Source organism: Scatophagus argus, chromosome 6 (genome assembly GCF_020382885.2).
Source record: "Scatophagus argus isolate fScaArg1 chromosome 6, fScaArg1.pri, whole genome shotgun sequence".
In the NCBI taxonomy this organism is placed as follows: domain Eukaryota; kingdom Metazoa; phylum Chordata; class Actinopteri; family Scatophagidae; genus Scatophagus; species Scatophagus argus.
In genome coordinates this window covers 6,310,066-6,328,842 of record NC_058498.1, presented here as the reverse complement: position 1 = coordinate 6,328,842, position 18,777 = coordinate 6,310,066, and the positions used below count along the sequence as shown (strand labels likewise).

Sequence of the window (18,777 nt, the reverse complement as noted above, 5' to 3'; positions counted from 1 at the left end):
GAGATGAGAAAAGAAAGAAGCTTTGTCTAAGGACAAACGTCAGGCTTGTAGCATTTATTTTTATCTCTTCTCTTCTATTAAGTGTACTACCAGAACAAAAATCAAACAAAGTGTTATTCTATCAAGATGTATGTTGTACATGCTGATAATGATTTCACGTTAATCGGATGGGCACATTTTTGCCATGATACATAAACAAAAACTAAGTAGTAATAGTAGTCACAGTTGTAGTAGCAGTACTTGTAGTAAAGGCAGCTGGAATGGTCACAATAGCAGCAGTAACATTAAGTGTCATCGTAATGTTATTTTCTCAAGAGGCTTTATTATAGAGAGGAAAATTGATCTCGTTGAGGACGAAGTGTCGGAACAATTTACTTATTATGACTAAATTCAATAAAGCATGAAGAGGATGTGTCATCCAGTGGATTAAAGCGTGCACCTTTATCATCGTCAAGATCACGTTTTAGTGGTTTTAATTGGATGCAGTAGGCTTGTAATCCATCATTCATGACCAGTTGACTAAACTTCTAAACTGAGAGCAATTTCTGATTCTGCTGCCTAAGACTGAAGGATTGATTCTACTGACAGTACAGTTTCACAATAGGCCATTATCATAGTAGATATTGCATTAGATTGGATGGAAATTTAGTTTTTATACATAAAATTCCATCTTATATATATTCTAAATGTATTAGGGGCACTAGAATGCGTCTAAAATATTGTGCATATCCAAAATATGGATCACATGAATGTCCACACAGACTTTTTGATTCTTAAGGCTTCTAAAGCATACCATTACATCTAGTCTGGATTGTTTTAGTGTTAGTGTCTCTAACCTGAAGATGTACAGGACCGGGCAGCACCTCACACAAAACGCAGATGATATTATTCACTCATTACACTGGGCCATGTCCTAATTTGTTCTGCATAACCCAATATAGGCATTTAGGTGGGGTCTGGGGGCTACTGTGAGCCCCGGAAGGGATTCCCGGTGGTGCATCATTGTACACTTTCACTATTGTTAACCACTGTGCTATAGGCCACGTTAATACCTGCAGGGCAAAGTCACCACATTTGACTCATGCACTCCCTCGTCAGCGTACAATCGCCATCCGCACTTGGCGGAAGCGGCGAGGACTCTTACCTGAGCTGTCCATGGTGCTGCAGTCCTCCTCTCTCAGCGGGCCTGCCTTCGGTCCAAGGGTGGCCGCTATGGAGCCTGCGAGTGTGCTGTTTCCGCTGCTGCTCCCTCTGCCGACGCTGAAGCTGTCTCCGCCGCTATCGACCAGCTGCAAAGATTCATAGCCATCGTAACTGGTCTTTTTCTTGTAGGCCCCCAACAAGCTCATAACCGAAGGACATACGAAAAAAAAAGGAATTAAAGACAAAAAAGCCCCAAAGACGTAGTAGGCTACGCCGCGCCGTCGCCGCCACCGCCGCCGCTGCTGCCTGTGCCGCTACTGCTGCTGCCGCTGCCGCTGCTCGGTGCACCACATGTCCGAGGAGGAGAGGACAACCGGTCTCCTCTGTTTTCTAGTGAAAGAAATATTCTGCCGGGAGGTCTCGCTGTCCCTCCCTCTCCCCTCCTCTCTCTCTCTCTCCCCCTCCCTCTCTCCTCCTCTTTTCTCAGCAGCGCCGCATTTCTACTACGACGCTGCTGCTGCTGCTGCTGCTGCTGTAGCCCCCGACTGAATAAGAAGGAAATCCACTCCATCACACAATCCTCTAATGTTATCCTGCATCTGATATTCACTTACTCTAATTAGTAGTTGTGATGTGAATACGCCTGTAGTGAAGTAAAAAATAGTGAAGACACACACACACAATCAGTGATGGAAAGTGGTGGAATACTTTATCTGAGTATTTCCATTTTAAGCTATACTTCATATTTTACTGAACTAAATTTGGAAGGCAGCTACTTTTTAGTCCACAACATCTATTAAACAGCTGCTGGTTGCTTTGACTATTTAGATGATTAATATAAAATATAAATCAACAATAAATGGCAATATATTATAATAGAGTAAGTCATGCAGCAGTATATGATTTAAATAAAATTAACTCCATCTTAATCCACCAGCTGCAACATTAAAGCTACATTAACCTTTAATTATAATCCAGTTAAATACAGTCTGTGCTTCTGAAATGGGCTATTCTGCATAAAGAGTGATTTTACTTTATTTTGGTGCTGACACTTTTGCAAAATTCTGCATTCAGGACTTAAAACTTGTAAGAGTATTTCACACTGTATCATTGCTACTTTTACTGAAATAAATGTAGTTAATTAAAATACTCACCTCTGACTACAATTCTCCATCAGTTTATAATGACACTATTACGGTGATACCAATATAAACATTTCTTCATGAATAATGTCTCAGCTCTTGTGTTATGACTGTCCTATGAAGGGATGGTACATTATTTTAATTGTTTTATTACAACATTACAGGCTATATGAATATTTTCATTGTCAATCAATTTTCTGATTATTTTCTTGATCAGTCGATGAACAGTTATGTTCAGAAAATACCAAACGATTGTGACGAGTTACCATTATAATGTCCAAAAGTTTCTCAGAGTTCAAGTCCTTAAATTGTTACGTTGGTGCAATCTAACATAAGACAGAAGAAAGCAACAGAAATTATTTTTGGCATCAGCAACATTTTAGGACATTTTAGTTCCAAAATGACTCAGATTATTCAGTGATAATCAAAACATCTGACGATAGATCATCTGTCAACAAATAATCTCCTTTTAGACCAAAGAAGCTGCTCCATTTAAATGCAAGACAGCTGCATCGTATGATGGGGTCTGCTGTAAGCATGACTGTGCATTATGAAGACGCACAGGCGCTACTGCTCTTAGGTGTGCTAAAAATTAAAATTTGCAGTGTCATCTATTAAAGTACCAAATATCCTCAGGAATTAATTATAGAGCAATAAAAGAAATCTTAAGTTAATTAATAAAAACCTGCCTTCTTGTGGATAAATAAAAACTACATTATGAGTCTGGGTCCATAATAGAGCAAGTTGCTTACTTGAGTCCTGTGCTGAAAATGAACCTCTGGCCTAATTAAAGGTCCAAATAAGAGGAGTCTTGCAGTCTGCATTGCAGGACAACAGCACCATGCTTTGTCAGAAACAGGAAACTCACTCTGCATCACAGGGAGTTTTCTCAGTCTCTGCTCCACTAGTAGCAGCCTTAAATGTTAATGACCACTTTGTAATGCAAGTAAAATACACTATATTCAAAATTTTAACTCCGATTTTCTCATTTTTAGCTCCAGTCTTTGGGCTATGACCCTGGATCCATGCAGGACAAAACACTGACCACTGATGGCATGCTTCCTTCCTTGGCCTTGTCCCCTGGCAACGGAAACCCTGCATGATTCTGAAAAGAGGACATGAGCCTGGGAAACTCTTTTAGGAGAGCAGACGGGAGCTCAAAGCCCAGCGGGAACGGAACGTCCAAAAGGGAGGAACGATACCCCCGCCGTAACCGGACGCAAAGCGCTGCCGCTCCATTGTAGCTTTGGCGCTTCCTGTCTTGTTTCCTAACCGTGCAGACCAGTGTTTACCCCTCAATGCCCTTCTGAGCGTGACTGTTCAGGATACAGCCAGCAGGTGCATTAAGGACATCACAATCCCTGCCATGATGGAAAGGTTGCACCAGAGGATATGACCGTGCTGAAACAACATATGGAAATACAGCTGAAAGAATTAATCTTTTCAGTCCATTGGCTATATTTTGTTAGTGTATTTAACAATTCAGTATTTTTTTAGACAAAACTGCCAAACATTCACTAGTGTCAAATGCAAGGATTTGCTGATGATCATGAACTGAATATTTTGGGGGTTTTGGCTGTGAGTCAGACAAAAGACGTCACCTTGAGCTCTGGGAAATTGTGACGGGTATTCGTCCTTGCATTCTGTTTTTTGTGTTTTTATAGAGAAAAAGATTACTCAATGCATTGGGAAGATAGTCAGCAGATCAATAAAGAAAATAGTTGCCAGTAGCAGCCATGAGACAAACTATATATTGAAAAACTGTATCTTTCAGTTTGAGCAACACTGCAGACTTCATAATAAAGCATACAGAATAATCTGGCCTGTATTGGACCTCTGATAACCTCTTCAACCCTTATGAGTTTTGGACAACCACTGCATAAACAGACTGGCTAACAAAAAAGAAATCTTTCGAAATCTTTACATTCCACTTGAAAGAATTACCGAAAAGTCTCCAAATGTCTTGCGAAGTGCCATTTAAAATCCCGTAATGTGATACTGACTACGGCCTTGCCATAAAAGAAGAATGTGTAGCGCTGTTTTTTTTACCACCATTCGCAAGGGTATATTGAGGATTAATGATTATCCCCATAACCGTTAAAGCTGAATCCAGGAATCTGCTGGATCAGCTGAAGGACTCACTTGACAAGACAGACGGTGGACTTGAATCTGTGGCTTAGTCTGTGAGACTTTAGATCCCGTAATCCAAGGATTCTTGTTCTCTGTGGTAAACGCTGCAACGCCAGAGTTAACCATTTGCTACTATGTCTTCAGAGAAAAACAACGACGGCCATCCTGCCCTGGTTTTCTACTGCCACTGAGCAGACAGATGGCCTACTTCATGTACAGCAAACAGTCCTGTTCTCTCCTGTTTTAGTGCTAAGCACAACACGCTTACTCCAAGTCTCTATCTTCAACCATAAAAAAAAAAACTTGAATGTTTTGAGCTCCTACTCTTTTAAATGCACAATAAACAGAGCAGTCTTTTCATTTAGCAGTGAAGTTAGTTAAAATAAAAACACATTTTCAAAGCTCTAATCCTGTCTGTCATTCTCAATCATTGTTGTCTGAGCATACTGAAATCCTTCTCCAAATCCTACACAACTGGACTTTTGGATATTTTTGCGGACTCATCTTGAAGGGCAGCGGTTATGTAAATGTGTCCAAACAAATGTTGGGTTGTTGACTTCTAACCATCACATAAAACCAGTAGCAGAAAGCAACTTAGTACTTTTTCTCAAGCTGGACTTCAGTACAAAGCTGACAAAAACTCTGGCAACATTTCCACAGAATGTGTTGGAGGTCCAACCCTCCTCCTCCACCTGTCAGTGCAGGTGTGGATGAAGGTGAACAAGCTTCCTGTCTCTCAGTGTCCAATCTCAAACGTGTATTCAGTAAACCAAGCCCACTTTCGACTTGTCAAAAAAATAAATATGTTGCGTTTACGGACACTAAAACAGACTCTGACTCCCATTTCAATGTGGCTTTCAAAGTTAGCTGTCTGTCCGACATATCAGTGTTCAGATGCGCCAAAACCCGATGGGTGAACCCAGCAGGAAAACAGGTGACTCACAGGCTGATGATCGCCACAGGAAACACGCCGAGCTGCTCACGTGACACGATATGACGATCGCTATTGGACGGTGAAGTACAGGAGCTCTCCTCTCAACACAGAGCCAGCCATGGCTGATGAAGATGGTGATTCTGATCAAGATCAAGACACTAGAGACATCATTCGAGTCCAAATCTCGCAACACTGGAACTATGACTTAAAACGCCGTCCTCTTAAAACAACAGCCTGCCAACATGCATTTACAGACAAGGTGCTGTGTGTGCCTTTAACTGGTGTCCTGAAATGTCGTTATTACCGAAATTCATCAGCTGACAGAAAAATCCTGCTGATGTGACAAGCCTCACACAGTTGATTCAGTCTAATCCTGGAGACGTCGTTCATCGTAAATAAGCATCAGCAGCAATAATTCCTGTCGGCTACAGGAAAGATAAAACGCCTCATTACACACATGCAGGGGAAAAAGTCGACACCTCCCGAACAAAAATAACCCAATGATGTCATTCGTGATGTTCGTGAGGCACTGAGCACAGAGACAAGTCTGTGCTGTTTTCACGGTTTTGTCTCCTGAAGTGAGAACAACCCGAGCGTTTCCCCCCCCCCCGTGGGACAGGTGCATGATGACGATGACCTCTCTGTCCACCGTGCAGAGATGCACCCACTGGTGAGGATGGCGGTGGTGGTGCGGGTTTCCAGAGGTAATCCGATATTATGTAACATCGGCACACACAGATCATGATTCCCCCTCCTCCCCCCACCTTCTCTGCTCGTTTACAGGTGTAAGAAAGAGAAAGGGTCCCATGAATCACATCACACTGAGCACAGAAACGGAAAAGGCTGCAGATGACTTTACCTTTCAGAGCGGTTTCTACCATCCTCCCGGGAGCGCCGTCTTGTGCCGCGGTGGAGATGCGCTTTGAGTCTTCTTTCATAGACGCCGACCTTTGATTTGTCATTCGCTGACAGTCAAAAGGTCAAAGCGTTCAGCGTCCTGTGAGACACTGCTGTCCTGCAAGGATTCCCCGGAAGCTGCCAGGTTAACCTAAACTGACAGAAGCGGCGGCAGCAGCAGCAGCAGCAGCAGCCTGTGGCATCACCATCATATAATCACATTTTGACATATGAGCAACGAACAAGATCCCGCGATGGCGATCTGCAGATCTGTACAACATGAGGATTAGCTTTAACCAGGCGACGCGAGGAGGGGTGGACGTTTGTGGATCTGTACCCGTGGAAACTGCGCCGCTCAGCGCATCCTGTGAGTCAGAGTCAGCCTGGTAAAACCTGGGATGGACGTCAGAGTCCGGCTGAATGCAATGACGGATGCTGGATTTGCTGCCGGAGGTCGCACTAGTCGAGAAATCACCACTGGTGAAATGCGGCAACAATAAAGAAAATTATCACTGAGATTTAAATAATTATAATTAATACGAACAATTCTTTCAGGTCACACCACCACTTTTCTACAGCAGATGTCCCCATAAAAGCGATAACCGTTAGAAAACAGCCTGAAACACAACACCAGCTGCGCTGCATTTCAGCTTAGGGACGCACCGACAGGAAAGACTTGTAGTTATGCACATGAGAATATTGTAAATGTGCATGATGGTTCGTGCACGCACAAAACGCAGCGCTGCACCTCCTGTCAGCGGTGAACGCAGCACGTGAGAATGTAATCCGTGACCTGGAGGCAGGAGATCCGACGAGGTCTAAAGCACATGGGGTTTATTTACAGATCTGGGAGGATTAGGCCCGAGAGCAGGGGATACAAGACAGCCTTTCTGTTTACGTGCATGCGTCTGCGTGATTTTTCTGGACGTGTTTTAAATACACACCACTTTTTTTTTTCTTTCTTTTTTTTGTTGACGGCAAGTTAGCACCCCCGCCTGCTGCTTCCTGTTTTTCTCACATGATAGAAAAGATCAAGGAGCAGAGAAGGGAGGAGCAAAACTTCTTAATTTCAGGTTTGCTGAGGGCTAAAGAAAGTTTAGTGTGCAGACCACCAATTAAAAAGTCCAAACCTAAGAGCTTCTGTGGATAAAACTAGCAGTTAAATGATGCTGAATAAGGTTCATGTTTGTTTTTTTGTTTGTGTTTTAGTTTTGTTTATTTTTTTTACAAAGCATTGCTGTTTAGAGAAGTAAAACTAAATAGATAAATAATTGAAATGAATGTTAAAAGCATATATGAAAGAATCGGCCTGCATCCAAACATATTAAACTGCATTAGCTGGTAGTCTCCTACAAACAGTGATGGAAGAGGCATTCAGATCTTTAACCTGAGTAAAAGCGGCAATACTACAATGTAGAAATACTCCGTTACAGGTCAAAGTCCTGCATCCCAAATCTTAGTAGCATTCAGAAGTATCAGCAGTGATACATTTTAAGTACATAAGGTACTCGTGATGAAGAAGGGTCACAGCTTTGTACGTGACTGGATTCTGATTAGAGATGCATTCATGAGTACATCACCTTAGTTCTGTGGCAGGTAAAGGTGAGGCTAATTTAATTACTGTCTACTAACTTCAAAATTTTGTATTTTGTAGTCTGTTAATGATAATCTAAATTTGTGAAATAAGCAATGACCAGAGCTTTCAAATAAATACAGTAGACGAAGAATGAACTAGAAATGCTCATGTTAAGTACAAATACCTCAAAATTGTATTTAAGTACAGTGCTTGAGTAAAGGTAGTTCCCACCACTACCCACAAAACATGAACAGATCTTAAGATGCAGTAAATGACTAACAGCAGAGATATGTGCAGGTACAGGAGGTACATCTTCTCATACAAAGACAGTGAAAGCAGCTCTGAGAAAATAGTTTTATTGTTGCACGTAGCATGTTTGGACAGCACGACTTAAGAATAGGGAAGAAAAACTGCACTGTGGTGTTACGCAACAGCAAGACGCCACGCCCATTCACTCAACAACACACAGGCATATTGTGCACATCAGCATCTGTAGATTCCACACTTCAGCTGAGGACACGAAGACATGGACAAGCTGCTGACATTTCACAAACCACAACATCCTATTGTCACCCAAGCAAGTTCTTCTTTGTAACTTTGGTCTGTACAACATATACAAATACCCACTATCCTTCAATAAGTGATACGAAAACTCCACCAAAAAAGCATTACAACGCAGTTTTGACCTCATAAAAGAAATGAGGAATTTAAAAAAAAAAAGGTAGCAGGTGATTGGTCACCTATGGCCATTCCTGGTCTTTATTGCACAGGTCAATCACATGTGTGTCTATTGGAAAAAGGAAACTCATAAGTTGTGCCCCTGGGTTAAAACAGAACTTATATTTTTAACTATTGTAAAGAACATATCTTGTATGGCAAAAAAAATCTTAAAAATCTTTACCTATCACTTACAAACTGAAAAAGTTTTGTATGTTTGTAAAAGACATTTATACATTCAAATAATCTGAAACATAAGATCTTCACATATGACAGACTCATATCAAATGTCCTGTTATAAGCAAACACTGCAAAATATTACATTTTCATGAACACTAATCTGCAATATTTTGTTGATTGAAATATCAAGGCACCCTTATATTTTTAAAGGACTGTAACAGAATTTAAGGCACTGTGACTATTATTGCAATTATTTTCATTTTAAATTAATCTGCTGATAATTTTCACTATCAATCGATTAGTCTATGAAACTGTGAAAACACAATTTCCCTGAGTCTCAAAGCGATGCCTTCAAATTGCTCTTTTTTTGTCCAACCAACAGTCCAAAACCCAAAGACTCTTCATCTATTATCAGAAATGCAACAAATCCTCATGATTTTTTACAGAAACAGGAACCAGCGAAAGTTTGACACATTTGCTTGAAAAATGAGTGAAATGATTAATAAAATAGTAATAGCAATTAATTTTTTCAACAAACTAATCCATGACTAATCATGGCAGCTCCACTGTATGCTGCGTTCTTGGTCAGCCACGTGATCGTGAGGGCTTCTTGCACCAGTAAGGCAGCAGCTCAGTAGAGTCTCTTACATGTTAACAGTTTCAGCACAAAAGTAAAGAATAGCAGGTCACACAGCGCACAGTGCTGCTATAACTGATTGATATATTCTGATTAAAAATTGATTGTGCAGAACGGGCACCTTATGAGGGCTATCAGCTGACTTGCAGGCAGATTATACAGCATACTACACAGCACTCCGACATGCACAGGTTTCAACATTTTAGAAAAAAAAAAAAGAAAAAAAAAAAGGAAATGTCTGTCTAAGATTGATTTTGGTTTTAACATGTCAGTATTGCCCTCAGCGAATCTGTCAGGCTGTGGCGAAACTGATTTTGTTATGTGTTCTGCTCAGTGAAAAACTCCTCAGTTACACGCACATTTAAGGGTTTCACTCCAAAATTAGTGTCTTGTTTGCTTGATTTTAAAAATCCAATTTAAAATATACTTAATCAAATGAAGATTACAGACTATTTGAATAACATTTCCAAAGTCCGCTGCCATTAAAGTTCTATTTTTCTAACAACAGTAATTTTAATCGGTATCACATATTTAATGATGTAGTGAGAAACAATATTTTGGTTTTTTGGTTTACTGTTCTTGGAGTCCCGCGACCCCGACAGATAAGCGGTATAGAAAATGGATGGATGGATGGATATTCTTGGAGTTACAGTGAACACATTATTTACTTTTTCTTTTGTTTTTAACTCTGGTTTTACCACAGCTTCCTTGAATGATGTATGATTTAAATTCCAATGTGTAAAAAATGGAACAACTGTAAATAAAAAAAAATAATTTGTTATGAATTGTTTGACAGTGAATTTATCTAAAATTCAACAATAAGTGACTGAACACACATGTTGGATGACTGCAGATTTGACCTGTACTGTCTTTGTCCATCACTCTGAGCTTCACCTTAATGATGAGGAAAATGAAAGCTGAGGCCAGCAGGAAGAAGCATCAGCCCACCTCCTCTGGCACCATGTTGACGTTTCCCTGCAGTCTTTTCATCCAGAGACGTGTCAGGGTGTCTGGGTTTGGAAGGAATCTGACGACTGTGAGTGCATCTTAGTGCTGAGGAGAGAGTTGATGTAAGGCCAAATGCGGTCCGTCTCTGTGCCAGAAAATGAATGCAGGATTCCCTGTGACCTGAGAGAAGAAATAAGCGAACCGTTGAGACAGAAAGCAGGGTGAAACTAAAATACGATCATTAGTCTCTGCACTGCACTCCAATGACACTGTTGGACTCAAAATGGACTGTTTAAAAGGTCAAAATCAATGCGGCAGAACCTGAGGTACCTTTTTTCCTTTCTTCTTCATTGTCAAAAACTCGCACCTGCATTACCCACAATGCAACTCAACCAAAAGTGCGGTCAGAGATCCTGGCGTGTCATGCTAGTAACGTTTAATGTAGCCTCGAGCCACCAGCCTCAAGCAGAGAGGAGGGAGCAGGCTACAGCGGCTGGTTAGCTCACTTCTTTCTAACTCTGTGTTTTTCATTTTCAGACACCTTTCACTTTAGGAGAGACAACTCATGAGACTTCATCAGGAGATCTAAAGTATAATCATTACAAACAGATGGAAGTTAGTACAAAGGTGCATTTATAGCAGATAACTGTCCAAGAGAAGGGACTGTTCTGCTGATCATTTGATTTAAATTTAAGTTCTAAAACAATTAACTATTAATCACTAAAAAACATCTAAGACTTGAGAAGTTAAACAAATTCACACAATACTTTTCTTGACATCCATGTTTTGTTATTTGTTTGACAGCTGGGTTTGATTTTCTCTGTGCAACATTGCACATGAATACAACTCTATTCAGCAACCAAATCTCAATTTTCTCTAGTGCTATTATTATTGTTATTACGACGTCAACATGAAAGGAAAGCATTTACTGACTTGTATAAGTCTATCATAGGCTTGGCCACATCTTTGTAGTGTCTCAGTCTGGCCATCAGGGCTTCAGGTTTGTCATCATCATGTTGGATCAATGGCTCCCCAGTGATGTCATCCTTACCCTGAGGGAGAGAACACGAGATCAAGGTCAAAGCAAACTCTACTGTGATGGTGATTTCTCAGTTTCAAATGCCTCTTGCATCAGATAAAATGTCCTCAATTCTCTCGTATGGCACCTTGTTTTGTTTTGATGTCATTCAACTCCCATTGTGAGGGCATGCAAACAAGTAGTACAGTGGAGCCAGAAGGTATGTGCCAACAAAGATAACAACATTGGTCAGTTAAGGCAGTGAGACTATAAGATGTTGTAAAAATAACAAACAGCAGGAGTGTTGAGGCTGTCCATGGCGGAAGGATAGTAAATTAGGGGACTGCCCATCTGGATGCAATCTTTTGTTCTGGCATTAAATCTCTACCAGCACCGACACACACTGATGTGAGCAAACTGATGTGTTGTGTGGGGAAGAAACTGTAAGGACAAAACTGTCCTTCAGAAAGTAAAAAAACAGAAAATAACAACCAGAACACCTAAGCACTGTGACAGGACGGTCACATACAGACTTTCCAGACCTGCACTCGTGGTGGGTTGAAGCCCATGTTGTAGACTCTGCCACTGGTGGGATGGATCCAGCGGTCGCTCAGTCTTTCCCTCAGAGTCTCGTAAGGGATGTTGAGGCTGATGACCAGGTCGAGCTGATACAAGTTGTTCAGGGCTTGAGCCTGGGCCAGAGTCCGGGGAAAACCTGGACAAAGAACGGAGGGATAAGTGAGGCATCTTCAACCGGGAACAGTTCATGTTAAGTGTTATACATTGATGAATGATTTTTATTCTTCCCTCGAGACTATATTTCAGACTGTGAATCATGTGTATTTTTCAAAATATAATTAACACTGTGAATCAGTTACATAAGGAATACATACAACACACAATACATGTGCATGAGTAACAGGCCATTAAAACAGTTTCATACACACATAGTGTGTGTCCTGTTTAAATGTCAGTAGCTGACAAAAAGTAAACTTGGACTGACTTTCAGTTTTCCAGTATTACAGACTGCAGCTGTGACTTAAGAAAAAGATTATGCACATGATGAAGTTACAGAAAAAACAATGACCTCATTTACATGACCCGGAGGACCCACCAACAGCAATAACAAGAGTCAACAGACACGCTAGCAGCTCTGTTTGGCTGTACTCAGTGTAGTGATGATGGCTCTCCAGGAAACGTCTGATGATCATCAGTTACAACATCACATCCTGAGGGGGGCATGAATGTATGTACCAAATTTCACGGCAACTCATCCCTTGTTGAAACATTTCACTCAACAGTCACAAATGTGATCCTCCTAGTGGCACATGAAATGAGGTGAGCGAGGGTCACCAAAGTCATTATGAGTCACGCATATGCACAATTTCACAGCAATTCTTCCAGTTATTGTTGAAATATTTAAGTCTATCTCAAGGCCAGAGTACCATGCTGCCAATAGACAGACAGATAGATAGATAGATAGATAGATAGATAGATAGATAGATAGATAGATAGATAGATAGATAGATAGATAGATAGATAGATATGTCTGTGACCTGAAGATCGTGAAGAGTAGGCTACCATGCAAATTAATACAGTGTGGACATTGATTAAAGTCTATCAGAGTCATAAGATACACATGATGAGCTGAGATGAACGCATGCATGTGATGCACGCGTGTGATGGTGTGGGTGTGTGTGTGTGTAACCTTGATTTGGCTGCCCTTTTCTCTTTCTAAACTGAAATTATTTGTTTAGTGACCACATTTCAAGGTTTAAGCATCACAGCAACCAGTTTGTTTCATCAATGTTTGGAGTCTCTCTTAAAGAGAGGGGATAATATTTAACCTGAAAAGGAACATTCCATTTGTTACTCGTGGTTCAAACTAAAGATGTTACCAGAAAAAAACTTGCAGTTTTGTAAGTCACAACACCATTAAGCTAACACTCCTAAAAGTACTTGTGCTATCGTATATGCATGTTATTACTTCACAGTGACTTGATCTTCCACTTTAAAGAATAACATACAAACCTGCCTTTTTTACTGACTTACTGAGGTTGTAACAAAGGTTAGTGAGTCACAGCTTGGCGCTAAATGTGAGTAAATAATAAACTGTGAAACTACTACTGGAACAAATCCTCTCTGATGCAACAGTCGAGAGCACGTAGCCTACACACTGGCTGGATTCAGTACCTCAGTGTACTAATTTCCCAGACATGTAGGATAATGCACAGTGGAATTTTCCACTTATTTACTCCTCTGGCTCGAGTAAAGGAGGCGCTGCATATGGCCTGTCTTTCTGAACATACAGAGTTGTAAAGAAAAAAAATGCTTGCTTGTTGGCCCTGCCTCTATGAGTCTGTGGATTTTGGGGGTGGCACCCAGGGTGGCCAATCAGATTCAGTTCCCACCCCTGGCCATGACACTGCTTTATGAAAAAGTATTCCCTCATTTCCAGTGACGACAAAGGATGGAGGCTGCTGTAAGATGAAGAAAGCTGATGTACCACAGTGCCTCTGTAGAATAAAGTAGAGACCATGCACTTTTATGTAAAAACAAAAACACTATTTTTCATACCGTCCAGTAGCCAGCTGTGCCCACTCAGCTGTTCCAGTTTGAGCAGCATCAGCCTGGTCATCACATGGTCAGGAACCAGCATGCTTCTTTCTACGTAGCTCTTCACCAGCACACCTGATTCTGATACACAACATACAGGTGAAGCTAGTCAGTGTACGTCTGTTCAAAATGAAAATAAATAAATAAACTTCTATCTTATTCATTTAAAATGACAATGGAAACTGGACACAAAAATCAATATTTATACTTCATACCAAGACACTGAATCTGTTAAATAAACAAAGCTATGGAACTCTTTGGTTTAGAAATCCTTAAACCGGTTTAAAAAGCACAAAGAGAAAGGTCCGGTTACCTAATTCAGCAAGTCCAAGCTTTACTCAAATGAGTCAGTAATGGCAACCAACCACACATGTTTTTACTTAAGCTCTCTGCTCTGAGCTCCAATTCTATTATCGGCATAGATGGACTTTTGGCAAATCTTGAGAATTCGAGTAATTCCAGCTGGGTAGCTTTAATGAAGAAGTTTAAAAGGGACAAAATCAATTGTTTAAGGTGTATAAGTTTTAGGAGAATATTTTTAACTTAACTGTTTGCATCTGTGTGTGTGTGTGTGTGTGCTTCCATTGACTTAAGGGCGTAATATCTAAAAATATAAAGGTTACATAGAAACCTGATTGACAGCAGTATTTATCCTTAAAGGCATATCATAAAATTGTATAATATTTCGGCTGCTGTGAGTTGGCTTGCTTGTCTGCAACAGAAGAGTGTGAACAAAGCAGTGACTCTGAGAAATAAAACATTATTTTCTGATCGTTTCATGGTCACAATTACTGTCTGAGCACACATAACCACAGCCACAGCTGTGCATACCCTCACGATTTCATGTGAGTACAGTTGAAGAGCAGGTTTCGTCCTCTCCCGGAGTAACGTTGCTCAGCCTGCCGACAGGCATCTCGTTATGGCACACATACAAAGGAAACAGTTAACTTAGACGTTATGTTTTTATTGAGTCAACGCCTTTTGCTGTCATTGCCCAGGGACTAGACACTGCTGCACAAAGCACTAAGAAAATGAAGAAATATAGGCAGAGACTGGGCCTCTGCACATTCAGACATCACGACGTACTTAGAGGGTCATCAGGGATGATTGAGCCAAACTGCATTTGTATGAGTCTACAGGCTGCATTGATTCTTGTTTGTTTGATTTTAAAATTGCGGCATATTCTGCCTTTAAAGAGCAGAACATTTTAAATCTGAATGTGTTTCTATAGCTGAAGTAATCTAGAAGTCCCGATGTAGTGGCTGAACAACGTACAGAAGAAAAATAAGTAAATATATGAAAATCAAAATCCTTCTTCGGAGGTTTTACCTGGACTAACACTGAGTCACTGTGGGGTTGCAACTTAACTCTGAAAATTAAGGCTAAAAGATTGAAATCAAACCAAAAAAATAAATTTCCTTATTATGATTACTTTAAGAGGAAGGAAGCTGAAGAATAGTCGAATTCAGATGTTCAACATATAAAAAAACGACACGTTGGCTCAACTTCTTTCTGCAGAAAGCCTCATCCTGTTGACACCACAGTATTGGCGTTTTGGCAGATGTATCCTACCTGTATTTGCCGCTATGCTCTCTCGCAGAAAGTGGCCACTGGACAGATACTGCAGGCCAAAGCGTTGTGCAATCCTCTTGGATATCGTTCCTTTCCCTGATCCTGGTGGACCCAAGATCGCTGCTCGGAACAGCTTGGCCATGTCTTCCTCAAACACGGGCTGCAAATGTAAAATCTCTGGGACGCACAAACGCTGTTGTCCCTGACTGTGCGCGAAGGGACGAGCTATCCCTCAATTAAACTCTTAAAGTTGCACGTATGGGCGATCAAACAGGTCCAAAGCCTGAATGTCTTATAAACTTCACTTCCCAAAGTAAATTTCAGCCTATGTCTGGAGTCTGGGGCTCTTTACGCAGACAACACTCTCTGCGCACACTGGGGCTGTTCCGCTCGATTCGGTCAAATTGGCTTTTTCCTCTTTTCTTTCAACTCTCTTATGGAGATATTACACTGGTCTGCGTCTTTAAGGACACGGACGCTTATCTGCGAATGAATGAGGGAGTCGCCACAACGCCCTATTTTTCTGCGCACATCATCCAGGAAAAATGCGGATGGCTGCTCCACACGACCATTGCGGGGGTACACTGGTTACTGTAGTTTTTATATGTAAGTGATGTGCAACAACTGTAGTCTTTTACTGTCGGTGGCTGGCTGTAGTTTCCCTTGAGAGAGGCAAAAGTCAGAAGGTCCATATAAAAGGAGGAAGAGGATAAAGAGAAGGGGAGTTTTTAAGAACTTATAATAGTTCTCACTCATAAGTAGAAATACTTTAACACTAGGCAAGCAAGAATGCATAAATACAATGAATAAAATAAAGTTTCAAATTCACAATTTAAGTCAGGAAATTAACGCCTCTCTGTACAGCAGGTTAAAGTTATTTTAATCTACAACTGTAGACATTTTCGTGGGAAATCAGATAACCATCCAACCTTCAGCACAAGTTGAAGCTTGTATGTGTGTGTGTGTGTGTGTGTGACACCAGTCAGACTGTGTCTCGCTTCCTCTACCGTTTCAGTCAGCACAAAAAACCCAGACTGAGGTACACAGCTGTGACTTTTGTCACTACCTGTCATGCAGAATTTAGCCATAGGGTGGAGCAGTTGACTAACAGCTACAAAAGGACACTCAGCTTAATCTAAACAAAGATTTTCTGGAGAATGAAAAGTGTCAGGCCACTAATTTAATACCAGATTTACTGCCAGAAAAAAAAGAGACGCCATTAAATTTAATGTCACCTGATCCTATAAAAGTTTCCCAATGTGATTGGGAATTTGTAATTATCCCTCTAATCAATCAACTTTTTGAATTATTTAAGAATAGACGACATTTAGACACTCAATAAATAAATAAATTACCAGCCTGTGAGACTTACTCCCTGTCATGCATGTTATCCCACTAATTTAACTGGTAAAGTATGCAATTCTCGCATTCCACCACTGAGAGCATTTCTTTCACGTCACAGCTTATATTTTTGTGGTTCATGGGGTTAGTATTTGTTATGGTTCACGGGGTTGTTGTTTCTCAAGGTTTTGCACTGCTGGCAGCGGGCGCAGAAAAGCACATGAGTCGCTGTCATTCCGCGCAACGTTTGCGGACGGGAGGAATCGGGTGAGTACTTGTTGCGAACCATACGGCGGCGGCAGCGTCCCGGAGCTGTCAAATATTGCGCACAGCCTTCAGTCTTCAGTCAGTGGAGTAACTAGACTAATCCATCAGACAAACAACTCGGAAGATTAACCTTTTTTTAGCCTGGCGAAACTATTTTTTGTCTCCACAACCGGAAGCCTTTTTTTTAAAATCATTATGAATTTGTCACATGGCTTTGGAGAATTCAATAACAACAAAAAATGGCGACAATCACGTTGCTCTGTGTGGTCTTGCTGCGTCATTAAAAATATTCATGTAAACACGGGGGATTAAACGGGAAAATTTCAGGTAAGTGAGGCAAATGTTTGTTATTTATTTAATGCGCACTTAATGTAATTAAGAATATATGGTTCTTTTTGGATCCTACAGTATGATGTTTGTTTTTGCTTAGGAAAGGGGTGTGTATGCATTGCTGGGCGTTAACGTTTGACTGCACGATATTCAGTACGAACATTGCATTTATATTTTGCCTTTAGTCGCTTTTTCAAGAGCACATTTAGCACAATTACAGCAGCCTCACATGTTATGGTATAGTGACATAAATAACGCCGTGGTTACGATTTGGCCAACTTTTGTTTATTTGTAGGAAACAGCAACAAGCTCTTGCACCCCTTTCACTTGTCGTTGTTGTCTTCATATCCTGGCATTAGATCGGAGCCAACAGTCTGTACCTGTTACCATCACCGTTAGTGGGTTATAGGCTAAGCCACCCCCCCAGTTATTTACATTGAGGGTTTATGCAATATGGACGCGCTTTCTTCACAGCGTCTCCTTTTACAGACACTCGTGACAACAAACGGACCACCGCGCCCCGACGTTGTGTTCGGTCTGGTCAGTCAATAGGCTGCTCATGTTGCTTTGCTTTTCACGTCTGACACACAACATTTTTGGCCAGAGCCCTGAACAGCGGGGCTAATGGAGTTGTTTACATGAAGTGCGGAGGGCGGACTGACCAAGGGGAGGAGCCGCGACGTCGGCCAGCTACGCCACCGCACTGCTCGAGAGGCCGCTCGCGCCGAGGGGGGCGGAGCCCGCGAGGAGAATCATAACAAGTCTGACGTCACTCGGCCTTGTGGTTGGTATGAATAATACACAGTAGTGTGTCTCTACCAAGTCCGAGCAGGAAGAAGGTTTGGAAAAAAAAAGAAAAATCTTATCCGTAACTGTAATTCTTTTACGGGATGAAACATTAACGAGCTCTCTGTTCGGAAGCTGAATGGAAACAAAGAAGTAATTAAAAACTAAACACTTTCATATGGAAACAGACTGCAAAACATGTGCGTCATTATAAGACACATAAGACTTTAAAGCGAGCATCCTCCGCCCATTTACAAGAATTGTACAATGTTGTTCGAGTAGGCCAACGAGTTCAAGTTACACATGCAGGGTTGTGCATTATTAACTGTCCGCCATCAGACACAGGTAGACCGTTCATTATGTAACAACAGAGTTTGTCTTTTGCAGGACAGAATCTACCACTTTGGTTAAAAAAAAAAAAATAGTAAAGCCTACCATACCTCAAAGATAATTGTACAGTTACATCATTGTCCTGATTTGATGTGGGAGCCGACTCCTGTAACTCCCAAGACTTAATACTGAGCCACTTTAACCACATGAAGC

At 41.1% G+C, this 18,777-nt stretch overlaps 2 protein-coding genes across 8 annotated transcripts in view; both read right to left on the bottom strand.

Annotated features, from left to right (window-relative positions):
- Positions 1–7,099, bottom strand: part of dnajc6 (DnaJ (Hsp40) homolog, subfamily C, member 6) — a 36,995-nt gene extending 29,896 nt beyond the window's left edge. For 2 of the 7 annotated variants that reach the window (XM_046391329.1, XM_046391333.1), the window contains exon 1: positions 1,145–1,590. In XM_046391329.1, the coding sequence (XP_046247285.1) occupies positions 1,145–1,349 (205 nt within the window). In that variant the 5' untranslated portion in view covers positions 1,350–1,590. Of the gene's footprint in view, positions 1–1,144; positions 1,593–5,358; positions 5,855–6,208 lie in introns of those variants that run through there. The other 5 variants (XM_046391330.1, XM_046391331.1, XM_046391332.1 and 2 more) reach the window with 5 other exon arrangements.
- Positions 7,100–8,162: 1,063 nt separating this feature from the next.
- ak4 (adenylate kinase 4) lies at positions 8,163–16,003 on the bottom strand. The gene is made up of 5 exons (XM_046391334.1): positions 15,511–16,003; positions 13,900–14,019; positions 11,865–12,037; positions 11,238–11,356; positions 8,163–10,484 (listed from the first exon to the last, which is right to left on the bottom strand). The coding sequence occupies exons 1-5, from the start codon at positions 15,650–15,652 to the stop codon at positions 10,358–10,360; spliced, it is 681 nt and encodes a 226-aa protein (XP_046247290.1). The 5' UTR covers positions 15,653–16,003; the 3' UTR covers positions 8,163–10,357.
- Positions 16,004–18,777: the final 2,774 nt, after the last annotated feature.

Excerpts from the sequence above, each read along its gene's own strand:
- ak4 (XM_046391334.1), bottom strand. The coding sequence starts at position 15,652 with ATGGCCAAGCTGTTCCGAGCAGCGATCTTGGGTCCACCAGGATCAGGG. Across the intron at positions 14,020-15,510 it reads GAGCATAGCGGCAAATACAG|AATCAGGTGTGCTGGTGAAG; the intron begins GTAGGATACATC and ends GTTGTGTATCAG. Across the intron at positions 12,038-13,899 it reads GCACAGCTGGCTACTGGACG|GTTTTCCCCGGACTCTGGCC; the intron begins GTATGAAAAATA and ends TTCTTTGTCCAG.